At 42.1% G+C, this 19174-nt stretch overlaps 1 protein-coding gene across 1 annotated transcript in view; it reads right to left on the reverse strand.

Moving 5' to 3' along the window:
• Positions 1-19174, reverse strand: part of mgat5 (alpha-1,6-mannosylglycoprotein 6-beta-N-acetylglucosaminyltransferase) — an 85384-nt gene that overhangs the window by 2778 nt on the left and 63432 nt on the right. The window contains exons 12-17 of the mRNA XM_079336348.1: positions 14380-14529; positions 7763-7909; positions 7560-7676; positions 6695-6769; positions 6394-6551; positions 1012-5532 (exon numbers count right to left, since the gene is read on the reverse strand). Coding sequence (XP_079192474.1) covers positions 5334-5532; positions 6394-6551; positions 6695-6769; positions 7560-7676; positions 7763-7909; positions 14380-14529 — 846 coding nt within the window. The 3' untranslated portion in view covers positions 1012-5333. The remainder of the gene's footprint in view (positions 1-1011; positions 5533-6393; positions 6552-6694; positions 6770-7559; positions 7677-7762; positions 7910-14379; positions 14530-19174) is intronic.

The raw sequence follows: 19174 nt of genomic DNA on the forward strand, positions 1-19174 counted from the left end.
TGTTTTAATAAAGGACATAAGATAATTCAAAACTGTGACTATTTACCGATTTATACTTTAATATATTTAGAGTTTGATACAATCATTTGATTATCGTATCATTAAAGATTAAGTGTATATACTGAAGGTTAAGAAGCGTTAATTCAAAAACTTGTTGCTGGAATAAAATATTTAAATTGTACATTTTTCCATTCAATCTAAACTTGAAGATGTACATCATATGTTTAAATCATCATTTAAGATTAAACAGGAAGGACTTATTTGAATTCTTACTTTATTATTCATTGAATTAAGCAGTTTTTAAATAAAATAAAAATATATTAATAACTAGCACTAAAATGTATGTTGATTAAAAATGTCAAAGACACCAAAAGAAACTTTGAAACATATCAGGGGGTTAAAAGTTGAATAAAAAAACAAAAAAAACTTTGAAGACTCAATTAAATACAGGTTTAAGGTAAAACTGTATAACATAATTTATGATACAGCAGTTTAAAGTCCAATATATAATAGCTTTTTTAGACTTACAATATGAACTGTTTATAAGGAGTTCATTCAACTGCTTACGTATCACTTTATTTGTTTACGAGGACATGCTGCATTCAGACAAGTGTATTTTATGGCTTATACATCATTTTACATATAAACAGCGCCCTCTGGTGGATATTTGGAAATTCTACAAGGAAATTCATACTAGTAACAACCACATAGCGTAATTTCCCATTTTAATTAACTAATTCGGTGTACACAAACTCTTCAGTCTTTATCATGTTAATCAAATGTTCTTATCTTAAATCTTCAGCAGAGACTCCATCGTCACTTCAACGATCCTTCTTCTCGACGTGCACAAACAATCAGGATATTTCTGAGACACGCTTCTTTTCTTTGTTTTCTCTTCTTACTCTGCACATAAATCAATAAATACAAAAATCAATCAACACTACAGAAACGTGTTTACGGGTAAATGTTTAGCGGAATAAACCAGAGGAACAAACAAACTGGTGGACTCACCTCAACAATCCTCCACAGTCCACTCAGAGTCCATCTGCAGATACCTGCTCACAGCTCACACCTGTATCCCATCACAATCACACACAGCGCCTCCAAACACTCACACCTCTTCTTTCCGTCACTTTCCTATTTTTAACACTTTCACTCAACAACAACACCGTGTTCACTTCTTCATCTTCTCACATTATTCAAAACCAAAGTACAAACTGTTTACCGTTAGCCTTAGCACACGTATTAGCACGCCTTAACATTAACCTGACTGACGTCACTCTGACGCTCTTCCGGTTCATTTATTTCATTCAGAACTGTGAATGACCATTTTTAAATTGGAGCGGAGAGGATGTAGTTGTGGGTTTTGTGTTTTCTGGCACACGTTGAGGGTAATAAGGTTGTTGACAGAGTGACAGGGAAGTCGGAGGTGTTTTAGGCGCTGTTTTTCCAAAGTTTGATTCCGACATGAATTATGTCAGTCTGAAACAACTTCTTTCAATTCAATTCAGTTTAATTATCAGAACCCCATTTTAATAATTATTTTGTATGAAGTGATTTCATGAAGTCTAACCTCTCATCCATCAGTTTCAATTTTACAAAACACAATTTTAAAGCAAACCACAAGTTGCTATTGCAATCCATGGATCAGGTCCTTCCAGTGTTTGTGTTGTTTTACTGAAGCAGTGAAGTGATGTAAAGAAACATGAATCCAGAGTCAGAGCCTTTTGTCACAGAAAAAAGGGTTTATTTAAAAATAAAGTTATATCCCTCTTACTCATCGCGGACTGTGAGAACAGAAAACTATGTTGTCGTTGTGTTATTCATCTTTTGCAGCTTGGATCACAATCATCAGCGCTCCTGTGTTTCAGACACTGAACGCCCACTGACGGCTTGGATCAAGGTTGATGCGTCTTGTTTTTCTACCTGTCGAGTGTTCTTGTTGTTCTAATGCAGACATTCGATGCTGAGGTTTAACAAAGACAGATATGATGATGAAAGCAACACAAGAGTCTCAGGCGTCTCCGTGTTTCAGACGCTGATTCCTCTTGAAATGAAACAGCTGATAATGTGACAGAAGCTTCGAGATGAACCCGACGACCAGAAAGAAAATAAGGCTTTACATCAACTGAGCTGCTAACAGAGGAAGAGACAAACTTACTCAAGCAAGTTGAAGGGTTTTTTTTGTTTTTGTTTTTTTTAAGACGCATCTTCTGAAAACAAAATATGTTGGAAAAAAACCCCAGCCCATTCATTTAAAATAACTATTCAAGTTACACCGTTCGGATTTCTTACGGTCAACAAATACCTTGAAAACAATCTGATACAACTAACTTCTACGAGTGATCAACTTTAGGTTGAGAATCAGAGTCAATTCTTAAAGTCCTGGAGTTCAAAAGTGTTTGGACGGCACGTAGTCGATGTCAGAAAATCAAACCTTATCTTTTAAATGAAATGATCATTTCTTTCTTACAGAAGCACATTGTACAGTTTTTAGGAGAACCAGAGCGCCAAAGGCAGGAAGTGCAGGAAAAAAAAAAGTTGCTGCAAGTAATCCAGTTTAAGGCAATAAAAAGAAAAACCGACGTGCGATGAATTAATTTAAATACTCCAAAAAACAGTGTACACTTAGTTTTCTCCATTTATTACCTGTAAGTTATTCTATTACCTTTTTGTGTTTGTTCTGAAAAACTGTCCTGAAATGGAAAATCATACGAGTGTGAAACATGTCATGCCATTCAGACAGGTTCAGTGTCCAACGCCCTGTGTCAGAATACTTTCTCTAAACCAATCAAAACACAACGTGTGGGTCAATCAAAGGATTTAAATTGTATTAAATACAAATGTTACTTTTTTTTTTGATACTAATGAATCTAAACGACCTACGAAGGCAGAAGACGTCAGAAGAATAAAGAGTGGATACAGACTGTTTACCAAAGAAGTGATTTACAGGAGGAGATGCACCAAGAAGAAAATCAGTAAAGAAGTACTGCTTTGTCCACAGGGGGTCGCCAAACTCAAAACAAACCCACAACGGTTCCTCACAGGAGCTTTATTGGAACATTAAAACTGATTTCTAGAAGGTAAAGAAGTCTTTCTCTATCTGATCTCTGACGTTAGCTTGCGTGATTCTTTTTGCATGATCGCGTTTCAAACAAACTCGGACCTGAGCTCCAATCAGCGACGCACCGACACAGACTGTCAGACGAGACCAACAACTCGCCGAGAAGTCAAACAGAAAGCAGGATCAAACGTAAAGCGTGAAAAGGCACATCATGTTGTTTAAAAACGAAAAATAAAAACTTGGCGGCAGATCATTGAGCAGCTTTAAAAACAAACAAAAGGAAAAGTTAAAAACAGGCCGAGCTGACAGAGTGACGCGTGAGACGCAGCGTAGCTTCATGCTGAACGTGTGCAAAACAAAAGGAAGAAATCAAAGCACAAAGTGGACGAGGCTCCTGCTGGCTTTCACAATGAAATGAGGCCCGTTTGTTTACTGATGTTCACCTTTGGAGACAGTGATGAGAGGAGGAAGAACGAACACGTGGCGAACACTGTAAAATATTTCAGTCTAAAACTACGGCTGTCAAATAGTTCATTCAACGATTAAAAAAAATAAATCAACTCATTAATTTTAATATTTTAGCGCGATGATGAATATTTTTGATCGTTTGTATGTATTAAATTATTCTGCAATTCAAAACACTTTTTCTTAAGCTTTTATTTTGAAATGTTTTACTGTCTTAAAAAAAGCAGTAAAAAACAAAAGTTTGACGTCGTGGTGGATTTGACTTTAAATGAGTCGACTGAGCCATCAGTTTTTTTTTTTTTTTTTAAAGTGAAATTAGACCTTTAAAGGCGCAGCAAAAAAAAAATCTTGTTCCAGATTTTGCTAAAAAGAGATTTACAGCGAGGAGTCTTCCTCATCACATCACCATCATCAAGCTGGAACAACAGCACACAAAGATAAGCCCCTCCCTCTCCCACATAGTCATACATTAAAGATTAGTATTTTTTGTTTATTATCATTTTCTTATAATCACTATAGTATCCATAAATAAAAATCTATAAAAAAAAAAAGACGCCCGCTCCTATAAATAAAAACAAAAAGATTTCCAGCAAGACACAGAGATAAAGATCTGTATACAAAATAAATAAAAAAAGGAAAACTTTCAAACCCATATGAACAATATACAGTGTTACTAATGTTAAACCTCGGCGGACAGATAGTGCATTTCTTCCCCGTTCGACTCTTCGACCACTTCAGCTCACTTTTTGTTCTCTAATTTAAAAAAAAAAAATCGATGAATCAAATAAAACGAGGAGACGAGAGGAACTCTTTAGTTGGCGTTGTGTCGTCGCGTTTACATGAAGTGATTGACAGCTGGATGTGTGTGTGTGTGTGTGTGTCAGTGTTTCCCTGCTGTTCTGCATCTAGATGTTAACGCTGCTTTAGACTATTTATCATCTATGACCAAACATCACATTGTTCAACATGGCCGCTCTACACTCAACAGCTCTAGCTACAGAGGCCCTTCGTAGACAAACACACACACTGTTCTTTTCAAAGCTTTCAGTTAATCTAACAGTTAATCAATCACTGAAATATGTTGAACTGAAGACATGAAATATTCAAGAGACTGTGTGTGTGTGTGTGTGTGTGTGTGTGTGTGTGTGTGTGTCTGATCCACAGCTGCTGTCTGGCGTGCGTGTCAGGAAGTGATCAGAAGAAAACACCTACATTAAATGTCTGCTCTCATCACTACAGTGAAGGGGAGCAGGATGGTTACAGTGTAAAACTGGGTTCTTCATTAGCCCGAGGTCAGCACCTCTGTGTGTGTGTGTTTTTTTTTTTTTTGGGGGGGGGGGGGGGTCTGAGCCTTCAGGCATGACCAGTCCAGTGCAAACCTACCTAAAGAATAAACAGTCTGAGATTAGAGCAGGGGAGGGATGGCGAGGGAGGAGTGAAGGGGGCGGGGCCACTGACTGCTGACACACTAACAGGCGGGCAGTCTCTGATGTGTGCGGTCTACCAAGATGGCAGCAGAGAGCTGCGCTTTAATCGTCTGAGGTGAATCCCTTTGTTGATTCAAGTAAAGGCCGCCCCCCCTGCTGGTGAATCAGAGGGGGGGGGGGAGGGGGGGGTGCTTGAAGTTTGGCTGCAGGACTGTTTCACGAAAACAATAAATATGACAAACAGCTGCAGTCATGTGAAGGTTTCTCTCTCTCCACACATGGAAGTGTGTGTCCGCGTCTCCCAAACACACTCGCTCCTTTTAACTCTGTGAAATGATGCTCGGCCCGCTCCCCTCCCTGCAGCGTGTGCACCCCTGCTATAGGCAGTCTTTGCACAGAGCCACCTGACCCTTCATGTAGTCGCGGCACGGGCAGACGCGCTGCAGCGACTGGTGGGCGCCAGCGCAGCTGAACAGCAGCAGGTCCGACTGGAAGATGCAGTGGCGGCGAGTCTCGCTGTAGGCCGGGACCACCGTGTCTGAGCTGGACTCCACCGTCTGACAGTCCACGCCGAACCTGACACACACACACACACACACAGCTTGTTCATGTGTAAGTAGGAACTAGGGTTGCAAAGGGGTGAAAAGCTTCTGGAAACTTCACCAGGGGAAGTTCAGTTTGGGAATTTTGGAAATATTCCAAATCGGAAACTTTCAATGGGAATTATAAGGATTGATGTAAATTAATGGGAATTCATGGGAATAAATTGGAAATTGAGGGTCATATGTGTCATATCCAAGCATGGATAAAAACAATTTGTTTTGTCCTGAGCAGACATCCATCCACTACAATAACAATGAAAAAAACATTCATATAATATATTCCCAAACTTGGCTAACATAAACAGGCTAACATGACAGCTGGAGGGGGCGTGGCCTCAGTAAGCAGCGTGCTCTGTGCATGTGATTGAGTAATAGCATTGAAGTGGACTAGAATTGAGGAAATCTGGTTGTTTAATCAAGATCATCCTAAAATACATTTTCCATTTTCCACATCCGACCTCCAACTTTGTCAATTCCCGTTTATTCCCTTTGAAAATTCCCAGAAGTTTCCAGCACCAGCAGGAACAGGAGCATAAAAAGATGTGGAAGAGGAGAGAAAGGCTGACCGCTCTCAAGTCCAGTCATGTTCCTCTGCATCAGGCATGAACTCATATGAGCACACAGTGCCATCTAGTGGTAAGAACATGGCACTGCACTTTTATTTAAATATGCTGCCACCTCATTAGAACTTCAAATGAGACTTCCTTTCATATAGTATCTGTTTTCCTGTCAATGTAAATACACATTCTGTGTGTGTGTGTGTGTGTGTGTGTGTGTGTGTGTGTGTGTGTGTGTGTGTGTATGCGCGTGCGTGTGTGTGCGTGTGTGGTCCCACCTGGCCAGGTCCTTGTCCTTGTTGAGGTGCTGGAAGAAGGACGGCTCACAGATGAGCTGCTCCTCCTGACACACCTGCTTACAGGAGCGTCCCGGGTCGGCCAGCTTCACCTGCAGCGCGCTGAGCGGAGGCCACATCACCTGACCGTGGCAGAAGTCCTGAACCGCAAAGGAGGACGTGATGTCACACAAACAGGAAGTGCATCTGACCGCAACTGAGGCGTCACTTTTTGGGTTTTGAATTGGGACATACTGCTCCTTTAATGAAGTGCAGGAGGGGATGATTCATGTGCGGGCAGTACCTGGTTCTCGATGAAGGCGTTGACTCTCTGCAGCATCCCCTCACAGGTGAACTCATAAGGCAGGTAGGGCTCAATCTGAGCACACAAACACAACACACAAACACGTCAGACAAGTGACACTCAAGAGTCCAGATGGGACCAAATAAAGATGGACTGATTGAGCTGACGAACAAATCAGCGACGTGTCTGACAATAGAGAGGTATTTTATTCCCCTGTATTCTTCAGTGTGTACATGAAGGTACACAAAGAGCCCAGTCTGCCGTCCGCTCTTTGTACTTTCCCTCGAGTCCCGTCGACGTCCACAGACTCTCATTAGCGGAGGAAAATTCAAGCAGTGAGCAGCAACAACTGAAGCCTTTGTTGCAGCAGCGAGTCGCTCGCTGTGATCTGTGTGTGTGTGTGTGTGTGTGTGTGTGTGTGTGTGTGTGTGTGTGTGTGTGTGTGTGTGTGTGTGTGTGTGTGTGTGTGTGTGACGAGGAGCCAAGCTGGAGCCTGGTAGGCTGCAGCTCTGCCACGGATCACAAAGCATATGAGACTCTGCAGGCTCGTTCCGGTGAACAAAGCCATTGTTCCGGCTCGCCCGGCGGAGTGCAACACAACACGGGGCCCCGGCTTTAAAGATTCAACGTTCCAGAGAGGGAAAGGATTCATTTCTTCTTCTTTTGATTGAAACGGTAGCTTCCCCTCATAATTAGGGTACAATAGAAGCTTGTGACAGAACTTTTAAGACTCTCGTCACAGGTTGAACCCACGTAATCAAATGATGTTACAGTGATTATTAGAAAATTTAACACTAGTTTAAAAAATGACCTTAGACACCTAAAGAGACAATTCTGGACACTCTTAATCGTTTCCTGCTCTCACCTTCTGGCTGAGGATGGAGCGGATGGCCTTCTCCACTTCTGCAGAGTTCTCGATGTCCACCGTCCACACATGGGGTCGACCGATGTACACCTCAGCGTACGGATGTTGAGAGGTCAGCTGCAGAGAGAGCAGAGGTTGTGAATTCGAAAAGAAGACGATTTAAATCCTCAGACACGGACGCGTGCGTGTGCGGGTCTTCTCACCTCTCTCAGCGTGGGTTTGCCCTTGAAGAAGTCGGTGTTCTTGCTGCTTTTGGGCGGGTTGAATTTGGGGTTGAGGAAAGCGCAGCCGTTGGCGATGGCCTCGAGAGGGGCGGGACCCTCGTAGGGGAAGGAAAGGCCCACAAACAACTGAAGTGGATGGAAAAAACACAGAACAGGCTAAATCATTAGCTGGAGTCGAGCACAACTTTCGCTGCTGAAGGAGCCGAGTCAGGAGACATTTCAACCCCGACTTATCCCGCGTTCACACTCGAGATGAAGACAGAGATTAAGTCTGAATCAGGTGGGAATCAAACCCAGGATGCCAGCTCGTCAGGGCGGATGTTCACCGCTGAAGGCAGGAAGGAGTTGGCGCGTGGGAGCTTCAGAAACAGCCAGAAAAACAAAAACAAAAAGCAGCCGGTCTGTACGGAGGGTTGAGAAGTTCACCGGCTGTGTTGAGGAGTTTCTGCTGTTTGCTGATAGCAGCAGTTAGCTTGTTGATGCAAGAAACCTCCCCGTGTTATCAGCATTAAAAGAAACAAAACAGCAGGGACAGCACTTTTTCTTTGTAAAACAGGGGAGGAAAAAAAACAAGCAGTGCTTTATAGACACAACAGTCTCATTTAAAGGCTGCTGCAAAGTTACAACCCCTCAATAGTCCAATAAAAGCACTTTATAAATCTGACACAGTTTGATAACTCAGGACTTATTTCAAGCATTTTGAGTTCAACACATTAGCATTTTAGCTAAATGTCCATCTTCGAACACATTAGCATTTTAGCTAAATGTCCATCTTCGAACACATTAGCATTTTAGCTAAATGTCCATCTTCAAACACATTAGCATTTTAGCTAAATGTCCATCTTCGATATCAGCTACACTTCCTGTACGCCTTCCAAGGACTCAGATCAGGGATTTCAAACCACATTAAAGCTACAGTGAGGACATGTGATCACATTGAGAAACACACTGACATTTATATGGATGTTTCTCTTCGACCTACAAAAGCAAAAGGGACCATCAGCAACGAGACTGAACATTTTGTTTAGCAATTGTTCATGATTGAGATCGCTGCCGGGGGGTAGGCGTCAAACTAATTGAGTAGATTATTGATGAGTGATTCATATGGAGAAAGAACTAAATGGAAATGTGGATTAAAAACATGAACAGGACAAAATCAGCCGTAAGAGAGAAGATCGCTAAAAATGACACTGAGAATTTCCACACAGGAGCTTTAAATATTCAACTACATAGATAATAACTCTGTGGCTGCGAGTGCTGCCCCTATATGTGCAAGCATGTAATAAGTACTGCAATGCATATATTTGTACCTGTGGTGTATTTATTTCCACTGCTGTTGTTCAAGAGTCTCCAAACATGATCTTTAATGTAACTCTACAAACCTCTTTAATGTATATTTCGCGTAATGACGTATGTTGATGTACATAAATAAAGACGCTTGGATGGATACAGATTTTTTTAAAAAGTTACTAAAATAAATGATTCATAATGTAAAGAAAAAAAAGGTATGCTTCCACTAAATGCAAAGAAAACCAAATGTGAGCTCAATGGTCAGTCATGTTAACCAAACGGTTCCTCTACATGTTGTCACTCGTCGCAACAAGCGGTAGCGTGCTTCTAACTATAAGCAGCTTGTCAACATGAGAGAGACAGTTCTCATGAAACAGAGAGACGAGGCAGGCATGGAGGAAAGGCTCTTTGTCAGGTTGGGACAATAGGCGAGTGGCTCATTTACTGGAGGGCGAGAGTTGGCTGGCTACAATGGCCAGACTGTGTGCGTCTGTGTGTGTGTGTCTGTTTGCATTAAGTGACCATAACACTGCAGCACACAGTTTGCTTCGACATGGCACAGTGTTGCTCTCACAAACAGAGCAGCACAGTACAGTGAACAGTCTGTTTTTTTTAAACAATCACACCGAACAAGTGGATTTTGCTCTCCAGGTTTATGTGTGAACATATCAGCTTTGTTAGCAGTATGCTTTACTGCCAACAGGGGGCAGCAAAGAACACCTTTTTTTCCCCTCCCTCTTCATGTGTCTGTATGTCACGCATGCATGCATAAAAGCACTTCAATGCTAGGAAACAGTCACCCACTATTTATAGGGAGTGAGGAGGGGAGAGAGAGAGAGAGATGAGAGAGAGAGAGAGAGAGAGAGAGAGAGAGAGAGAGAGAGAGAGAGAGAGAGAGGAGAGAGAAGAGAGAGAGAGGAGAGAGAGAGATGAGAGAGAGAGAGAGAGAGAGACAGAGAGAGAGAGAGAGACAGAGAGAGAGAGAGAGAGAGAGAGAGAGAGAGAGAGAGCTGCCATTGCTGAGAAGACGAGGAGCCGATCTGTAGTGATGAAAATGTAGAAACGTATGAATGACGCCTGCATCTTCTGTGTGACAGTTATAGATTTAAAATGACGAATCACTAAAAATTGTGACATTCACCTAAAGGCTCTTCAGCTCTGTTGTGTATTCATGTCCATGCACGCCGCGCGGCTTAGTGCAGCACGTCAAGGACACTCTGAATAAAGAGTGCAATGTTACACATCTGAGCTGTTCTATTGATTTTTTTCTTCCCATATGAAATGCCTGCCTTGGCGTGCATTTAAATCCCCGATCCTCGTCCATCACACATGCAAGTGCTGTAACACCCAGAATGCAGGGTGACGTCACAGAACAGCAATCAGAAGTCACAGGCTACAAAGGACAAATGTCAAAAAAAAATAATGTTTTCCCACATTGCCACAGATCATCCTCTTGTGTTTTGTTCACTGGTCTGCAGAGGCTTTAATTCATAACCGTGGATCTTACTAGTCTAAAGGTAAGAAAACACTGAAAACAGTCAACCAAAGGATTTGGTCAGCCCAGTGTTGCTAGATGCTACCCATTCACTTTGCTCGTTTACATCCAGGTAATACAGAGGATTACTACCCGCATTCCGTCTATAGCTACTGCCCCACCTTGTGGCCAATGCCTGCATTGCAGTTTGAGCACAGCCGACCGGCATTTAAGCGACGAGTAACTGTGGCGCCAACTAGCGAGGGCAATGACATTTAACCGTTAAGTTGACTAAACAGTCACATACCGATGTGTAGCAATAGCTACTTAGCTTGTCATTGAGTCAAAAGTACAATATTGGTGTAAAATGTAAAGTGGCCATTACGTTAAAGAATATGATTCCTTTTTAAGGAAGCTCGTTTAAATTTGAAAGGCTACACTTACATCTTCTATTAGCATTAAAGGTCTAAAAAGAATACAGTGTCCAGCAGAGACTGAAATATCTGGTACTTAACATCAAATGATTTTTCTTTCTTCACATATTGACGGTGTTTCAAGTCTTGGATCTGAAGTAGCTCACAAAAGCTTTTGCATCAATGATCCAGTGAGAGTTCCACTTCAGTGGGAATGAGTCACAAAATAAAGCTCCAATTAAAAGAAGCTGTATCAAGTTTAAAACTAGAAAAACGCAGCGAAAGATAATCCGACCTACAACTGTCCACAACCTTTTTAGCCGAGAAAGATGACCTCAGCTGTTGAAACTTTTGGCTCATGTGAGATCATAAAGAGCCGCCACCAACTCGGGTCCGATTTAAACCTCAGCGTAGGAAGTCTCCTGGCCCTGTAAGCCCATGCCACATCATGAAAAACATTCAGTACACTTGATGATTTAATGAGCTGCAGGGCTAATTAGGCTGTTAGCGCTTTGGATGTCTATTTCCAGCACCTGCCATGGGATGTTTTTGTGTTCTACTTTGCGAAATAGGATGACAACATGGATGTGGAAAAACAAAAAGGCACGAGTTGAAAATGGTGATACGATTTCAGAAAGTCTTATAAACAAATCTTAATGTGTTCGTGTGTAAGCAGTGGGTGTGGCCGAGCAGGAAGAGAGAGAAAATGAGAAGCACATGTGAGAGAAACGCGAGGCAGACAGAAAGAGGAAAACAAACAGATACAAAGAAGTATCTGCAACCTTTTGATTGTGTCAGCCTTCAACATGACGCAGGACAGCTTTGGTTTGATCACTGACACTTCCCCCCTCCCCCACCAGGTGAGGCTCAGCAACGTCAAGAGTTTATTTTAGGAACATTTTCTTGGAGAGAAAATCAAATGTCAGACATCACTGGCAATATTCTTCCTTATAAAAACAAATCAAGGAACAGGAGTATCTTGACTTACTCTCCATAGTTGAACCCCAGAAGGCCAATAAGCTCAGTCTATGGGCAGGACTTTATTCCATACCGCCCACTACGCCTCCGCCAATGAAAGGCATCTGATCTTACCTTCACAACAAGACTGTTTGCCCCTTTAAAGGAGCACTATGTAACTCTGACACCTAGTGTTTAAAATGGGTACTGCAGTTCAAAAATGTAAAAAAACCTAACTGCGCTGTCTCCCTCCCGCCGCCACTTCCCTTAGAGTCTCTATCTGGAGGACAAAGAAGCTTCAGTGTTTAGCCAGCTCTTAAAACCTCTCTATTTTTCAAAAGCATCGCCGATATACATCCCAGATTTATTTTTTATTTTATTTAAAGTTCATTTGACGTGGACATAGCAATTACATTGGACAAACTAGATGAATTAATTCGAGTGTTTTTGCTAATGTGCTAACTTGCCCACAGGCGGCTTTTAAAAGGAAAAGCCAATTAAAATAGAAGGAGAGAGAAAAAAACTAAACAAAACCACAACTGACAAACAAAAAGAATAAAATAACAAACAAAGGCTAGAAAATGTCCATGTTAGTTACATACTACAGAGCACCAGCAACATGATCATTTAGCACGTTTATTTTCCAGGAGTTTTCTTCGAGAAACGCTGACTACGGTCGTCGAATCTGTTATACATCTGAACCAGCTGATTCCTCCTTTTGTCTCCTCCATCAATGCCTCCACATTAACGGGTTCATGTGCTCAAAACAAAACTGTCCTCTTCCAGCCGACAATCATATTTAGCCGGATCGCTGTTCGAAATCTTTGCAGCAACAAAAGAGGTTGAAACCTCAACCCATCTTTTTCTAAAGCAGCCTGAATCATGATCTGTGCCCTGTCTTGCATTTTGTATCAATGTTGCAGTCTGATGTCTCTCCGTCTGCTTCTCCTCCCTCTCTTGGTCTGATGGGAAAGTATGAGGTTTCAAAGGTTAAGAAATCGAAGCTACCTCCACCTTGTTCTTTTGAAAAGGATGACGACTGGAGCCAAAAAAAACAAAAAACGGTCAATCTTTCAAAGACATCACTAATGATTGTTTTCCCCTTTTGTTGTCAGGTTTTTGAGGCTCCAGTGATCTATGTCAGACAAGTTAATGCTCTCCACTATGTTTAAATCATTCAAGAAAGGTAGAGAGATAGATACTTTATTGATCCGAGGGAAATTCAAGAAGTAAACAACTGTGATAGCCATCATAGCTTAGCATTAGTACCGAGGCTCAGCAGCTCTCTCAAACTTTGATCTTCTTCCTAAATGTTAAAGATCTGGGCATGAGGCTCAGCAGGTGAAGAGTTTAAGGGCCGCCATTACTGGGATTCATGAATAACTAATGTGAAGTGTGTAAATTAAATGAAAATGTTTGTCCCTCCAGCAGCTGTGAATGTTAGCATGTCAGGCTACATTCAGAAATAACCCAGTGTTTCTTCAAAGGCCGTTTGGTATATTATAATAATAATACATATGAGTATTGACAGGTTCATGTTGAATAAAAGCTAAGTTCCTATCCAGTACATTTTCACGTTTGTAAGCAGGTCTTGGATGCTATTAGCGTTTTCGCTGAAGCTAGCAGTTCTACGGTCCTGCTTGTTTTTGGATTTTGTTGATTTCCATCTAACTGTCGCTTAATTCTTCTTCCTCAACGTCAAATCCATTAAATGTGAAAACCAAGTGGCAACCTCTGGACTTACAAATATGACGATAATGAGGAAGTAAAAAATCCTGCAGTTCTTCGAGTGTCCACTTGAGGCTGGCTCCAGGATCGCTGTGAGTCACATACACACAACAGACTAAAAAGGTCTGATTAGTTATTATCGTCATGGAAACACAATGTGTTGGGAGTAGATGTTTTTAAAACCTCTCCGTTTTGATTTTAGGATACGCGTTACCTGTAATTAGGCGTGTAGCTGACATGACTGACAGGAAGCTTTAAAACCCGCCTCAGCTCCATCTCTCCGCCTGTCATTAGGTTGACTGACAGTTAGGTTTGCAGCATGGCGGCAGTGTTTTTTATATAATGCATCGAGATTGAAGTTAAGGATTTTTAACTCGTAGTCTGAAGTCGATGCTCTTATAGACACAGCTTTCAGCAGTGTGACAAAACAAAGCTTTCTGTTGTGTTTAACGGCTCCGTACGCATCCTGTGAACATGTGATGTGTGTTAAAGAGTAAGTCACACAAAGTACAGTATGATTGTTCTGTACTTTCTATGGCTTCTGTGTCTTTGTGAATGAGAGGAGTTTAAGTTGAGAGAAGAGGGGACAAGACTGACGTCAGACTACAGCCACTTGGAACCACTGACTTGTTATGTGACCATTACAGTCCTATCACTCCAGCATTTTCTTTTACGGTCTTTTTTTAAAAAAAAAAAAATTTAATGGGAGACTCTTTCCATCTGCGTCGACTCACCTTGGTTTCTCGGAGGAGGAACTGCAGGTCTCGGCCACTCAGGATGCCGTGGTTCTTGACGTAGCTCGGGAGGTGCACGGTGCTGGTGCCGTGAACGGTGCCGTGGACCTCCATGTAGCTGTGGATGATGTCCAGGTATTTCTTTTTGTCCTGGAACAAACAGGGAGGTACTTTTAATTCACTAAGCAAGTTCCAAGAATCTGATGGAAACCAGAGATTTGAAGGTCATCGAGTTACACCACTAAAAAAAAAAAAAAGTCACTGCTGCAAAACCCCCTCGCAGGATGTTGGATTTACTTTGTATTAAGAAAAGCATTTCGATTAGATTAAGCTTGTGTAACCGATAAATCAACCAACCTGAAAAACATTTTTCAAGTGGATCAGTATCATTATCATTTTTTCTTCTGTGGCCCGGTGAACTTTTGTGCGAAGCTACCTGACTGACCATCTGTCCACAAAAGCAAGCCGAGCTAAAAATAACTCTGTATGAGGAGCATCAGCGCAAACAAAACCTGCTATTGTTTGTGAACTCCACCTGTTCCTTGATGTCCTTGCTCAGAGACAAAGCATTAGAAGCAAGCTTATAAAGCTCAGTCCGGTCCAGCCTACTGATGATGTCATAGTGATGTCACTGGGGTCACATCAGCTTGAAAAATTGATTTTTTTAATGAATTTGCAAACAACACGCTGGACAGATGATGTGTGTGTACAGGGCGGTTCCATGAGCACACTTTCACACAACTCATACTCGATGTAAAAAATGATGTAAAAGAAAAAGAAAAAAAGGAGGTTGATCTGAAGTCATTGTTTCGTACTACTCCCGCGTCCCGCCCCCGTTAGCCACCAAACAATCACACCGCCACGTTTAGCCACCAAACATTTTAACCACGATTAAATGAGCCGGTGAACATTTTCAGACCTGCCGGTGAAATCAGCATCACGTCCAATCACATGCTCTTTTAATCTATTTGCATAAATGATACGATACTTAGCAATGTTTACGCGCCAACATGGCTTCTTCGCCTCCATCGAGGTACGAAACGGGAGCATGCTGGTCATACTAAACATACCCACAATGCACTGCGGCTCTCAAACTGTCCTTGTCAGCCACATGTTGGTAAATAACGTTAAATCGACGACGTCGTTGTCTGAGTAACGAATGTTGGCATGTTGTTGAATTCTATTTACGGACCAACGGTGGCGCTAGCTTGATGCTAGCTCATCAAATGGATCTCAGACCGGAAGTACACGCCACAAATTTTGGTATTTTGCTAAAAGCATATTAACGGTTAAGTGTGAGTATGAACATTTTGAGTATGTAATAGGTAGTATGCAGTACGTGTGAGTCCATAACATTTGCAAAATGGGGAGTGTAGGATTCAGCTCTTCTGATGGTTTTTTTTGCCCAAAAAGAAAAAAAAAAGCAGGAAAAAAGCAGCTTTCAACACAATCCTGAACATGTTCTTCTTTCGGATTAAGCTTTAAAGGTTGTGGATAATTCCAATGGTGACAAAACACCTTGAATTCTCCTTAGAAATGTGAGCCCCTGTAGATTTAAATACTATATTAGAGTCAGTTCATAATGTGAAAGAATTACGTCTACTTTCCCATATTTGCTATACAGTCTAATTTATTAGTTTGAATTACTTCCACCTTGGCAAAGAGCCTTCGGAGACTATTTATTTGCAGCCTTCAATAGAAATGTTTTTAATACTCCCTTTTCTCTCCTTTCAAGTGTGCTTTCATCTTCAAGGCCACTTTGAATGTTCCTTCAATTTACTGCAGTGATTGCACTTTGCCTCTGCATTCTTTTATGGAGGGCTCTGACTTTGGATCAAGCTGATAAAAGTCCAGCGTCCATTGAAGCGGAATAAGAAATACCACAATGAAGATGCTCATAGAAGAGCCGTGAGTGTGTTAAAAAATAATAATAATTCATGTTAATCAGTTTGGATGGAGTCAAGTGTTTATAATAAAAGTCCCTTGATCGTCCCCTCACTGAGATAGTCACGGCAGGTTTTTGATTTTTTTTAAAGACGAGGACGCGACTGCCGCGTAACCCAGGCCACTCTGCACGCTAAACATTCCCCCCGTGTCTCCCTGCTCGAATATCAGAGTCAAATGTGACTCACACTCACACAGTTGAAAGCTCTTAAGAGCCGGGGCCTTCAAGGTGGCAGCATAGATGAAAGTCGGCTGTTTTCTCCTTAATGACAGGATGCCTCAAAGCTGCCTTCAGCACTATGTTCACACACACTGTTACACACCAAAAAACAAAAAACAAAAAGATTGATTATCGATCGTTTCAGCATTCGTCAGGAAGGAACACCTCATTATTGTTCAAATTTACACACAACTCCTACAAACAAGCCCCCCTTTGAACTAGTCTTGCCTCCAGGACATTTTGCTGTTCTCACTTGCGATGTTCAGTGTGTGTGTGTGTGTGTGTGTGTGTTACTGTTGTGGATGCGTTTGCATGCTTGTGTCCACTTCAGTGCTTCCTTTGCAGGTTTAAATTTCAGGTAGCCGCTCGTCAGAGTCCCTGGAGGCGCGGCTATCTGATGCCTCCAGCCAGTCTGCTGTAACTAAAGCAGCCTGCTGTGCTTGTTTGTGTGTGTCTGTGAGAGTGTGTGTGTCTGTGTGAGTGTGTGTGTGTGTGTGAGAGAGAGAGAAGGAACCAGATAAAAGTCCCAATTAGAAGGCGAGATCTCTCCTGTAATCTTTTCACTCAGGAGAGCGAGGATTTGTTACGCATGTGTATGAAGGGATTTATAAATGAGTTTCTGGTTGCCGCACTGTAATATGTGTTGCACTAGCAACTGCACAAGTCACATGACTGTGGGAAGAAGGAAGACATAACAGTGCTAAATGGAAAGATGTCATAAAGTCTCTTAAGGCAGCGGGATGTGTGGTTGTTTTCACTGCTTGAGTAGCTGTGTGTGTGTGTGTGTGTGTGTGTGTGTGTGTGCGCGTGTGTTTGCAGCGGGGGAACATAGATTGCCATGACCCTTCGAGGCAAGTGCCACACAAAGCTTTACGGTCAGGGGACATCACTTGCCAGATGCTCTCTGAAGCGTGGCTGGATTCTGTCTTCTGTCTCACACACACACACACACACCCACACCCACACACACACACACACACACACACACACACACACACACACACACACACACACACACACAGCAAAGTGCATCTTCTTTGGATGCACAAATTTGAATTCTAATTGTTGACAGATGAGAGAGGCGTGTCTTGCTCATAAGTGGGCGTGGTTTGGGCACTGAACGTTTACACAGAAGTTAGCGATGCTGCGTCAAGTTCATTTCACGGTCCTGTCTCGGCTGTCAGCACATCATAAAGTCGACTCTACAGGCGAGAGTGTTTATATTTCATGCCCATGTTGGATACACTGGATCTGTGTATTCGTCTGTCTGTACTCTTCCTGGATGCAAACATCTCCCTGCACATGCAATTTGAAACTAGGAAGCAGATCAATTGCAGCAGCCTTGTACAGGAGCATGCGCTTAGGGAGTTGTAAAATAACTGTTTTAGCCGGAGAGGCCGATAGAAGCAGGAGAGACGGAGGAGGAGGAGGAGGAGGAGGACGTGAGTTTTATGACCTTGTAAATCAGAGGGAATTTGTAAAGCCGGGCTCGGAGAGGAAACAGGAGAGGCGGCGGCTGCTTTCTGTCAGCAGAGGGAAGAGTTGAGGGATGAGTGTCCAGAGAGCAAAGCTTTACGAGGCCGAGACACACAACCTCTGAGAGTCACAGCGTGGAAGTGGATGCACAGCTAGCTTGCTGCTGATATGACTGCTTTGCAATGCATGAAATAAGGCGCAGCAGCTCCACACGAGTGCATTTCAAATCTGTTGAAATGACGCAGAACTGCTTTGAGCTAAGCGCTAGCTTCGAGCTAAAACTAGGATGAGCGCCATCATTCGATGAAATGATTAATCATCGCCACCTTCCCTAATCAGGAAGAGAAGAACTGGTTGGTTTAACTACTCAGATTTTTATTAATTCAAGACACAATGCCGGTTTATTGTCATTTCTAAGCTGTAATGACGCCACCCGCCACTAGTTGGGGCTGTAGCTCCTGTTAATGGGCCTGCTCTTCCTTCTCTATTGCCTGCATGTAAACGAGCGTCAAGAGGGACATTTTTTTTTACCCGATACATGCTTCTGCTAGTCTTAAGGTACAATGCTTAATGCAAACAAATGAAATATACCACGTTGACAATCAGACTTTCACGAGCGAGTATGCTAACATTAGCCAAAACACAAACCGTTGAAAAACTAGCGCTGACACGCTTAGCACTTCTATTTATCCTATCCTTGTGTCCTTTTGTGTTTTTGTGGATATTATGATCCCCTGTAAACTATTTTTTAATGCAGTGTACAGCACTTTGGTCAGCTGTTGCTGTTTTGAAATGTGCTTTATAAATAAATCTAACTTGAGTAGAAATATTTGTTGATTTTTTGTCACCTGATTAAGGATTACTTTAGCACCCATTTACCTGCAGCGACTCAAAACAACATCAGCAATTTAATACTGTAAGTCCATGTACAGTAAGTGTCCCTTTGAGACAGTAGCATCAAAACTATAGCTTATGAGGAAACAGTATCATCCGTCCGATTTTTGATTTGTCATGATACCAGCGAACTAGATATGAGTGTAAAGTCCTGTTTTTGCCTTTTATCTTTGTAGAGCAGCAGGGCTGGGTGCAGTTTGTGATGTTTCAGTGTTTTATCTTGACAGGGAGTAGTGTCAGGACACAAAGGAGAGAGCAGAT

Source organism: Symphodus melops (genome assembly GCF_947650265.1).
Source record: "Symphodus melops genome assembly, chromosome: 23".
Classification (NCBI taxonomy): Eukaryota; Metazoa; Chordata; class Actinopteri; order Labriformes; family Labridae; genus Symphodus; species Symphodus melops.